The sequence below is a fragment of the Anser brachyrhynchus genome (genome assembly GCF_964034855.1).
Source record: "Anser brachyrhynchus genome assembly, chromosome: 2".
In the NCBI taxonomy this organism is placed as follows: domain Eukaryota; kingdom Metazoa; phylum Chordata; class Aves; order Anseriformes; family Anatidae; genus Anser; species Anser brachyrhynchus.
Genome location: NC_137695.1, coordinates 415,698 through 426,043, shown reverse-complemented (window position 1 = coordinate 426,043; position 10,346 = coordinate 415,698). Strand labels below are relative to the sequence as shown.

The window sequence follows — 10,346 nt, the reverse complement described above, 5'->3', positions numbered from 1 at the left end:
TGCACCGGCGTCGGACCGGGCCCGCCGGCCCCCGCGACTCCGCCGCTGCTCCCCGCCGTGCCCACGGGCCCCGGCCCCGGCCGCGCGCCCTCCCCGGCCCCGGCCGCCCCGTCCCCGCAGCGCGGCCGGGAGGGCAGGGCCGCGGAAGACCCTCGCGTGGCTCCATAGAAAATAATTTATTGAAATCACAGCTATACATGGGCGGGCGCTCCTGCACAGCGCGGCCCCGGCCCGGCGCGGCGCGGCCGGAGGCAGGGCCAGGACCCGCGGGGGCCCGCGCTCCCCGCGGCTCGGACAGACGGACTCGCTGCCGTATGTACAGAGTTTACACGGAATAAATAAGGGACATGTACAGAGGAATGCGAGCGGACGGCCGGGCCGCGCCCCCGCTGCCCCGGCCCCCCCCGCTGCCGGCGGCCCGCCCGCCCCAGGGTCCGAGAGCCCCGACGGCGCTCAGGGCCGGGCGCCCTGCTCGATCTGCTGGTGCTGGCTGCGCACGGCGAAGCGGTTGACGTGCACCGGGATGGGCACCACGATCTTGGGGTTGCGGACGGGCTCGCCCGAGCGGTTGCTCACGTTGCCCGCCTTGATGCGTTTCCACTTGGCGCGGCGGTTCTGGAACCAGATCTTCACCTGCACCTCGCTGAGCTTCAGGGCGTGCGCGATCTGGGAGCGCTCCGTCAGGCTCAGGTACTTCTTGCAGTGAAACTCCTTCTCCAGCTCCAGCAGCTGCTCGCTCGTGAAGGCCGTGCGCCGCCGGCGGCTCTTGCCGGCCCCGGAGCCCGGCGGGGTCTGCTCCGCCGCGGGGCCGCCCTTGCCCTTGCCCTTGGTGCCCAGCGCGGCGGCGGCCGACCCGTCCAGGAAGGGCTCCTCCTCGCTGTCGCCCGCCGAGCTCTCCTCCTCCCGCTCGCTGCACGGCGTGGCCGCCGACTTCACCTCCAGCTTCTCCTCGTCCGAGCTGTACGCCTTCCCGTCTGCGGGGCACACAGCGTCAGCGCCCGCCCCCGCGCTCCCCGGAGCCGCGGCCCCGGTGCGGGGGCTCCCGGCCCTCCGCCCCCCCGGCGGCCGCCCCCCGCCAGCCCCGCGCCGTCCCCGCAGCCCCGGGGCCGCCCGCGCTGCCTCCCGCCCGGACGCGGCTTCCCCGGCAGCGGGCGGCGTCGCGGGGCGCCGCTGCCCCGGGGCCCCGCACGGTCAGCCCCGCGCCGCCCGCAGCCCAGGCCCCTCGCAGGGAGCGAGGCACCACCGGCACCTGCCGCCACCCGCAACCCAGCTGGAGCAGCATCAGGGCCTCATCCCAGCGGAGCACAACACCGTCCTGCCAGAGCTCCGCATCCGGACCAAATCTGTACTTGGCCCCTGAGCTCAGCCCTCCCTCTGCCCCATCCCACTGCATCTATTCCTGTTCATCCAGCGCAGGGCCAGCCAGGAGGAGCCGAACCTTCCTGCAGACAGCAGCCTGAGCCGGTTCCAGGCAGCAAACCTTTCTGCACACGGAGCATCCTGCTGCCATCTCCCCCTTCCTAGCCCTGCACTACAGCGGAGGTGTGCAGCCAGGGAACAGCACGCTTAGGCAGCTGATGATCAAGGCTTAGCTTCCCCTGCCATTCTGTGCAGGGGAGGAGGTTGGGAGGTGCTAGCAGCTCCCAGCAGACAGGACCTCATCCCCGGCCACCCACACAGGAGGAAGAGTTGGGACCACAGGAGACACCTGTGTTATGTTGCCTGCAAAAATACTGGTAGAGTATGGGGGGGATGAGCCACCTTCTTGCTGCTTTCTTGTGATCCAAGCCGGTGTCTCCTGAATGGTTAAACCGCCATGGAGCAAAGGAGAACATTGGTGGGAACAAGGGGGAAGAAAGAAGCCTAGAAGCCAGTCACTTCCTTCATAGAAAGGCTCCAGCAAGGACCTGACAGGAGACAGAGAGAAGATGGTCCTGTCCGTAGCCAGGGGTCATGAAGGGAGAGGATCCATGGTCACCCACAAGGAGATGAAAAAGTTTTGCCGTCATGCTAGGACTAGAAGAGACCAGCAAACTCTCCAAGCCAAACCCAAAGGCAGGAACTGCTGCTGGAAGGAGCTAGTCCTGAAGCACTACCAGTCAATATAATCCTACACACAGAAGGAGCAGCAGCAGCTCTCCAAATCTCTAAGCAGTCTCCAGGGACTGGCACATGCACCCTGGGCCACTGGAGCTCCAGAAAGCTCACTTCATTCTCAGTGGGGAAGGTAGGACGGCCCTCAGATGCCTGAAGGTGCAGGGCTGCGAGCACACCAGCAGCAGCTGTAAGAAACTGCCTGAGCCCAGGAGACCTTCTTGTGAGCCTGGATGTTGAGGAGCACCTACAGCCCTTGTCAGTCCTGCAGCAAGTCTGTGCCTTCCTGAGAGGGGGTGAGTGACTTTGGAGGTCTAGAATTTTGTCTCTGCTCCTCCTGTATTACACAGAAGGAAAGAAACACCTTCATCTCTATTTTGCTGCAGAAGAATAGACGGACCTTTCTTCATGAGGGCCTGAGGGTAGGGAGACATCTTCCATATGCACGGGGGTGTAGTAAAGACCTAGAAAATTTGTGCTTGGGGGACTGAGGAGCAGCAGCAGGTGGCATGAAGCACTTTGGCTGCTGATGCATGGTCTCATGCAAGCACTAACTTTGCCCAAGAAAAGGAGAGCTTTAATTTCTGTGTACCCCTTCTACCTACTGGAGCACAAGGACTGACAAGATAAGAAAGCTCTTCTGAGGACATCATTGTCTTCACCAAGAGTATTCATAAGTCCTGCCCTGACTCTGCTCTTCCCTGCTGATGGAGGACGGGATCAGCAGCCACACTATCAGACAGTACTGATCTGGGAGTTTGCTCCTGTAGGTCCAGACTGCACCAAGGGACTGGAGAAAGTGTGAGCTACCAACTGTAATGTGTCACCTTGTAAAACACGTACTGTCTCTGGATACACTTGTCTTAGCCAGACCCCAGATTTTAAAGTCTCTGACTGGTTTGTATCTTACAGAAGGGTTGAGTTTGCAGTAAGGAACTAAGAACCACATGATGAAGTCTAAACCAGGACATTTACAAAGAAAATTGGTATGTTGGTCTGCTAATCACCTGGCACGTCCTCATCAGGGAAGTAGTGGAGGCAGCAGAACCCACCCATTAGGTGGGAAGGTATACTGAGATTCTCAAAGGCCTTTGAGCAGGTTGAGAAGCTGTCATGAAGCAAAGTATTGTGCCTTTGAAAAATCGACAAGAAAGCAGTAGACCAAGAATAAGATTGATCCATCTCTTTGCTCTTCACAAAGTCCCAGCTGTTCATTGATCTTATTATGGACTTGATAAGCACAGTGATGAGAAACTGGTGAGTATTACAGGTGGCAACGTTATTCAAGCAGGATCAGGGGAACCCAGATCAAGAATGGGTGTTGTGACAGCCAGACGAGCGCTGTGTTGATAAACACTGAAGAGCTCTTTGTCATGCTCATAGGAAAACTTAAAGCTTCTGATCCTAACTGAACATGGATTTACTACATCAACTGAGGAGAGTTTGGATGTTGGTGGAGACCTCTGCAGCTCAGGAACAAATGTGCTCTCAGAGGTGGTGTGGAGGACCGAGGGCATTGAGTACCATTGACTACCTGGGGGTCACACTCTTTGTTGCAGCTGTAGTTACAAAGCAGCCTCTAGGATTTTCTGCTTCTTGCTATCAAGTTTCCCCTACATGCCACTCCCCTCCCAAGAAGCGGGACAAGAACTGGTAGCAAGTTTGAAACACAGTAGATGCAAAGAGAGGTCCTAAAATAGAGCATTGACTCCTTTGACTGATCTGGCAAGCAACTGACTTTACCTCTGCAGGCATATGTGTGATGGAGGTGCCAATGGAGTCCAGGGACAGAATTATACCCTAAAGAGGGTATAATTGATGTCAGCAAGACAGACAAAAAGAGCTACTTCACACGGTTCTTCTACAGATGAGAGATCTGTGGAACACCTTGCCCCACGAAGCGGATGATTCCAAGTTTGTCTCTCCTTTCTGGTGTACTCCAAGGGAGACTAGACAAGGTCAAAGAAGAAGAATTGGTCAAAGGTTACTCAATATAGAGAAACAGAAGCTGGCTTAGGAAGCCACTGAAGTGCAGGTGGCTGGATGCTGGGGAAGTGTCATTTTTTGAAAGTATTGCATGGGCTCACGCTCTCTTACTTTTCTCTGGACAATTTTTCTTCATCAGGGTCATGGACAAGATGCTAGAGCAAACTGCATTATCAGGAGATTCCTAAAACCACCTATATGAATCATCTTTCTCTGACTTTCTCGACAGTGAAAAAAAAACATAGCTACTGACCTGGTTTACATCTGACCTGGTTGATAAAACAAACCCTATTGTCCATCTGCAAGGGACAGGTAGAGTCGGCAGAAACATTAGGTGAAGAAAAAGACAGGCACATTTGATCCGACACATCCTCTTGGGCCTGGGCAGAGGAGCCCACACAGCTCCACATGGGCAGAAGGACAAGCATCCTTCATGGCTCCAGAGCAAGCACAGTGCTGAGAGACGGCCAATATGCAGCAGTGAGCAAACAGCAGTAACAAGACATATTTCCTCCCATCACATGAAGCAGTCACAACAGGGTGAGCCTTAGAGATACAATTTCTCAATTTCAGAAATGTCCAATTTTCAGAACAGCTCATCTGAGTCCCTCAGGAGGAGAGAACATGTTGGGCTTATGTACAGAGGAGCCATGGAGGGAGATCAAGCACAGTACAGTTCATTTCCCTACAGACCAAGAGGTTGTGGTCATATAGACAGCGGGTGGCCTGGGCAGTTCTGCCCCCTGAGGAGGCTTTCCAAACAGATGTGAGTCTGCACTGGGTTTTCAACTCAGCACAGAGGCCTGGGAGCACCAAAGCATCACCAAAGCCTCTGTAACCCATAAAGGCAGCAGGGAGGCAAAATGCTCCAGTTGTCCTAAACTGGGGACTAGGTTCCAGGGGTACCCGAACGGGGTATTCTGACCGAAGAAGAAGGCAGGGCAAGACACCGGCTCACCCAGGAGAGGCTAAAGGGGGGATGAAAAACAAGTAGCCGAGCACTGCAAAAAGCACCAAAGACTGCTCAGCACGCATCCATACCGGGAAGCCTGTGAGACAAAGGTGGATCTCGGGGCTGACCAGAGGAGGCAGCTCTCAGGACAGACAGGCCATGCCAGAGAAAGCCAGGGGCTGGTTTGTCTCAGTCTTCCCGCAGAAGAGAAGCCTCATTCGCTGTGCCGAAGGAGCGGAGGTGGAAGAGAGCAAGAGTTGGAGCTGGCTGAGAAATACGGAGCAACAAGTCACCGAGGCTGCTGCCCGCACGTTCGGGAGCGGCACAGCTCACAAAGGAGAGAGCCCCGCGGCTACGCCACGGCGGCGGGAGCAGCCCGCGGCCGGCACCGAGCGCGATCCCAGCAGCGAAGCCGCCGCCTGCCCGCGCCGTCGGGCAAAGCCGGTGCCGAGGCTGCGGGCACAGCGGCGCGGGGCGGCAGGCCGGCGGGAAGGGCAGAGGGGCTGCGGGCGGCGCCGCCGCCGGGCCACGGGAGCCGCCCCGCGCGTCGCGGGCGCGGGAGGGGCTGGGAGCGCCGGGACCCCGCGGCCGCAGCGGGACCCGGCCCCGGGCGGGCTTGCGGGCTCGCCCGCACGCGGTGCCGCCCGCGCCCGGAGATCCTTGCCCCGCGGTCCGCCCGGGACGCGGCGCCGTGCCGGGGACGCTGCGCAGCCCCGCGGCTGACGCTGAGCGGGACCGGGACCCGCCGCGGCCGCCCGGCGGCCCCTCCGCCTCGCTCGCCCCGGGCCGGGTGCCAGCACCTCGGAGAGCTCCGCGCCGCCGGGCCGGGATCGGCTCCGGGAGCCCGCTCCGCCCCGTCCCGCCGGGCCGCCCTGCGCCAGAGCCCCGAGCGGCGGCTCTCGCGTCTCGCCCTCCCTGCGGGCCGGACGCGGCGGGTGGAGTTTGTCTCCGGCCCGCCAAAGTTGCGCTCGCTGCAGAGCGGCGGAGGCGGTCCGGAGCGGAACGGACACGGTCCTCCCGGCTCGGCCCGACGGGACAGACCGGGGGCAGGTCCCTCCTGCCCGCCGCCACGGCCCATCGAACCCGGCCGGCCCGTCCGCCGCACCCCGGTCCCAGCGACCCCGGCTCCGGGGATCCTACCCCGGGGAGCTCGGAGGCCGGCAGTGCCGCCCGCCCGCCACCATCGCTGGGGAAGCGGGCAGAGCCCGAAGAGGGGCCGGGCGGGCGGCGCTGCCCCCCGCGGGGGCCCCTCGGGGCTGCGGGACTCCCGGGCGAGACCGGACGGCGACCGCAGCAGGCGACTTGCAACCCCCGGCCGGGGCCGGCCCGCGCCGCTCTTACCTGCCAGGCCGGGGAAGGGGTCCGGGAAGTGCAGCGGCGGCTCGGGCGGCCCCTTGTCGCGCCCCGGGGGCAGCTCCTCCGCCTCCAGGCCCTCGGCGCCCCGCCGGCAGCCGGCGTCGGGGTTGGCGCGCGGCGGGGGCAGCTCCTGCGGCGGGTAGAAGCCGTCGGGGGGCTCAGAGAAGCTGGGTAGGGCCGTGGTGAGCGCCACCATGGAGGGCACGGCCTGGCCCAGACTGGCGCAGAAGGTGTTGGTGAGGCGGCCGGCGAAGGAGGCCAGCGGCGCCAGCGGCGGCAGCCCCGACTGCAGGGGCGCGTGGGACAGCGCCTGCGGCAGCACCAGCGGCCGGTACGGCATGAACATGGGGTAGCCGGTGTAGAGCAGGTGCCCGGAGCGCGGCGGCGGCGTCCCGATGAGCGAGTCGATGGAGAAGGCGGTCCCCTGGCCGCTGGGTCTCTGCATGGCGAGCGGGCGCCGCCGGCTCAGCCGGCACCAACTTTCCGGCGAGCTCGGGCCGCCGCCAACTCGCCGCGCTGCCGCCGCCGCCGCCGGGCCCCGCCGCGGCCCCGGCCCCGGCCCGCGCCCGCCGCCTCCCGTGGGCTCCGGCGCCCGGCGAGAGCTGCCGCCCGCCCGCCCGCTCGCTGGCTCGGCGCGGCGGAGTGGAGGCGCGCTCGGAGCCGCCCGCCCGCCCGCCCCGCCGCGGGGGGGCCGGGCCGGGCCGCGGAGGGGAGGGGTGGGGAGGGGAGGCGGGCGGGGGTGTCGCCCTCTGCTCTCATCCATCTTCCGCACATCACGGTCGAGTTCCTCCTTCAGCGCCCGCTCCGCCGGGGCAGGGCTCCCCGCTCCCCGCTCCCCCCGGCGCGGCCGGCCCCTGGGAAGGCGCCTCCCCCTCCCGCCTCATCAGCTGTTATTAATGGTGATTGATGATTAGCAATTACGGGGCCAGCACAAGGGCGCTTTTGTGGGGGACGGGACGGGGCTGCGCTGCGCGGCACGGCACATCTTTCCTCGGGCCGCCCCCGGGCCCGGGACAACGGACGGGGCGAGCCAGCCCTGCTCCGCCCCGGCCCGGCCCGGCCGTCCCCCGAAGCCGGCCCGGCCCGACGCTCCCGACGGCTCCCGGCCGCTGGCTCCGGGCGGGCGGGATGGAGAGCCCCGCAGGACCAAGTCCTCGCCAGGCACCGGCCGGGCCCCGCCGATCCGCGGGCTCCCGCCGCGCAGCGCCGGGAGCGGCGCCCGCCTCCGCCCCGGGCGCGGTGGGGCTCGGCCTGCCCGCTGCCGGCCCCCGAGCCCCCGCGGCGGGCTCGGAGCGGGGCTCCGCGGGGCGAGCAGCCGCGGGCGAGGGCGCCGCGGGGCCGGAGGGCGGCCCGAGGACGCGCTCTGCGAGCTCGGCCGCGCTCCGGCCCGGGACGGGGCGTCCTGCGCCGGGGGAGAGCTCCCGGTACCCGGCTCTGTCGGGGCAGAACCGGGCGGGCGGCAGCGAGGCCAGCCGCGGCTGGGGTCTGCCAGCCTGCCCGCGCTGCCCTGTAACTGCACAAAGCCCCTGGGGTCTGCCTCTCCTGGCAGCTCACGGAGTGTGATGCAGGTGCACCCATGGACTGGCTGCCGATGGGCCCTTCTGTGCGCAATCTACAGAGCGAGTGAGACCAGCGCAAGCTCCTGGACTGCTGTGAGAGCTCCGCAGCGCTGCCCTGCCTCGCTGTGTGTCGTGGGGAGCATGGCCTGGCTCCTGCAGGGAGTCCTCATGCTAAAGCGGAGTATTTACGACCCCGCTTGGCACTTTCACTGTGCTTTTGTGTACTGGTCAGACGAAGCACCTTCAGACCAGTCACCAGCACTGTCAGAAGAGGTAGTCGCTGGGCATGTAACCCACCAAACATCGAGCAAACCACAGCCCTGCTTCAAAAGAGCATCAGCATCAGTATTGCCACCTTAAGCACTTAGAAGCCAGGGAATGTCGGAGCTGAAGTCAAGTCTAAGCTCACTCTGACGGTATCTGCAGTGGCACAGGTACGTGCCAGACCTCCAGCAATCACCCAAGGTAGTCCTCCTCTCAGGACTGCTGTGTCTGCTTGCACTTACCCTCTGACTGGGGGTGCAGTACTGGCTGCTTGGCTCCCCAGGATCCCTGGTTACATCTGTGTAAATGCACAGATTTCCATCTTCATATAACCTCTCCTACTCTGTTTCCAAGGGGGTCTGGGGCACCACTTTGCTGCAGCCTTCAATTATGTGTTCTGTGTGGGATATGATGGTCCAACCATGTAAGTGGACACTTGAATCCTATGTGGAGCACATAAATGAAGGTAAATAGGCCCATCAGGCTGACAGCATGGTCCTCAACTTTCCTCCACTAAACAGGCACAATCTGTATTCCTGCACAGAGCCTTTCCTTTCTGCATGTTTTTATACCTTTCTCTGTGGTACATCCTTCTAGTCTCAAGGAAACAGCCCTCTGTGGCAAGAGCTGCACTGTCCCCAGAGACAGAGGTGTGGAAAAACCAATGCTAAAATAATCATACAGGCTCAAATAATGAGTCATAAAGATGAGGCCTGGCAAGAAGGATCCCTCTTGCCACTCCCATGCAGACACCTCCCACTGACTGATGGCCCTTGGATCACCGAGAAAGAGAAGTAAGTGCTTGTAGGGCACAGGCCACCTAGCCCCTTCTCTAGGACAAGGGCCTAGGTTTCAGGCTGAGAAGGAGGCTGCCAGTGAAGGGCATTTGGATGAATCCCACCTTAGAGAACAGCTGTGGCACCAAAAGGAATACACTCAAAATCTGCAAGTCAGCATCCACGCTTTATCTGTCCTTGGCCCAACTCTCCTGTCTCATCCACCATATATCTCTGTGGGAGAGGAACCTCCACGTTGAAGTCATCTTCATGTGCAGAATTTGGGTTCATTCTACTGCTACCAAGGCACATCAGACCATAGAGGAAATGAAAGCATAGCCATGTGTAAGTCACTGGATCTGAAGACCTGTGCTCAGAAGTGCACAGGCTGTGCATCGAGGCTATGCAAGCAACTTCCTAACTCCTTAGCAACTGCAATTTGACCACTTGGTCAATTAACCTTTTATGTGTGACCTCCAACTCACACCTCACACTATCATGAAAGTTAGCAAGGTATTTGAGAGCAATAGGGAACTGCTATCTTACGTGACCTTGCTGGGGAAACCCGGAGAGCTGGGGAATGAACTACAGCTCTCAGAAGAATGACTGCCTATGCCCAAAAGGGCAGGTCCTTCCTGAAGCCAGTAACACAAGTTGCCACACTGACCTCTGCAAATCAGTAGCTTGCATGCTGCAAGTCCCTAAATATGTCCCCAAGTAGAAGATTCTGCTTACCTGATCACACACTTGTGTTACCTGCAGCACTTGTCCCTCTCCAGACACTGACTCTCAGTTTACCAATGCCAGGAACAGCAAGGAAGGGATGATCTGATAGGGAAGGGAAGCCAGGAAGCAAGAATTGCAGTAAGGCAGGTGGGGCAGTGGTCTCACTGACGAGGATGAAGTCCCACAAAACTCAAAGCAGGTGATCAGAGCAAATCTGCTGACAGTAGCCAGAGTCACCAATATTCAAATGATCCCCCAGCCAGTCCCAGCTTCCAAGTGGCAAGGAAGTCCCAGATCAAGCCAGAAAGTCAAGTCAGTGGGTCAGGATTGATGTCAGCATCAGGGAGGTACAAGGTCGGACACAAGCTGTACCTCCAGCTTGGGCTAGGCAGAGGCTAAAGGTGAGAGCTCGTGCTTAGAAGCAGATCCTTAGCCAAAGAGGGGTAGGCCCTTGCTGAGGTCCCCCAAGGACAGACAGCTGCATTGCCTAAGTTGGCTCTGACTCCAGAGAGCCAAACCACCAGGAGGAGAGAAATGGCAACTTCACATGGCCCTGACGGCTTACTCCACTCAGGTTTACTTTGTCTCACGAGATTTGCAGTAAAGTAAGGTTGAAGTTCATTTACCAAATCA

At 61.1% G+C, this 10,346-nt stretch overlaps 1 protein-coding gene across 1 annotated transcript; it reads right to left on the bottom strand.

Annotated features, from left to right (window-relative positions):
- Positions 1-263: 263 nt before the first annotated feature.
- Positions 264-6,951, bottom strand: GBX1 (gastrulation brain homeobox 1). The gene is made up of 2 exons (XM_080583686.1): positions 6,374-6,951; positions 264-974 (listed from the first exon to the last, which is right to left on the bottom strand). Exons 1-2 carry the CDS (start codon positions 6,831-6,833, stop codon positions 454-456), a joined length of 981 nt encoding a protein of 326 aa, XP_080439812.1. The 5' UTR covers positions 6,834-6,951; the 3' UTR covers positions 264-453.
- Positions 6,952-10,346: the final 3,395 nt, after the last annotated feature.

What these genes read in the sequence shown, in the direction of transcription:
- GBX1 (XM_080583686.1), bottom strand. Translation starts at nt 6,833, where the DNA reads ATGCAGAGACCCAGCGGCCAGGGGACCGCCTTCTCCATCGACTCGCTC. An exon ending in CCCCTTCCCCGGCCTGGCAG is followed by an intron (nt 975 to 6,373) that starts GTAAGAGCGGCG and finishes TGTGCCCCGCAG; the next exon opens with ACGGGAAGGCGTACAGCTCG.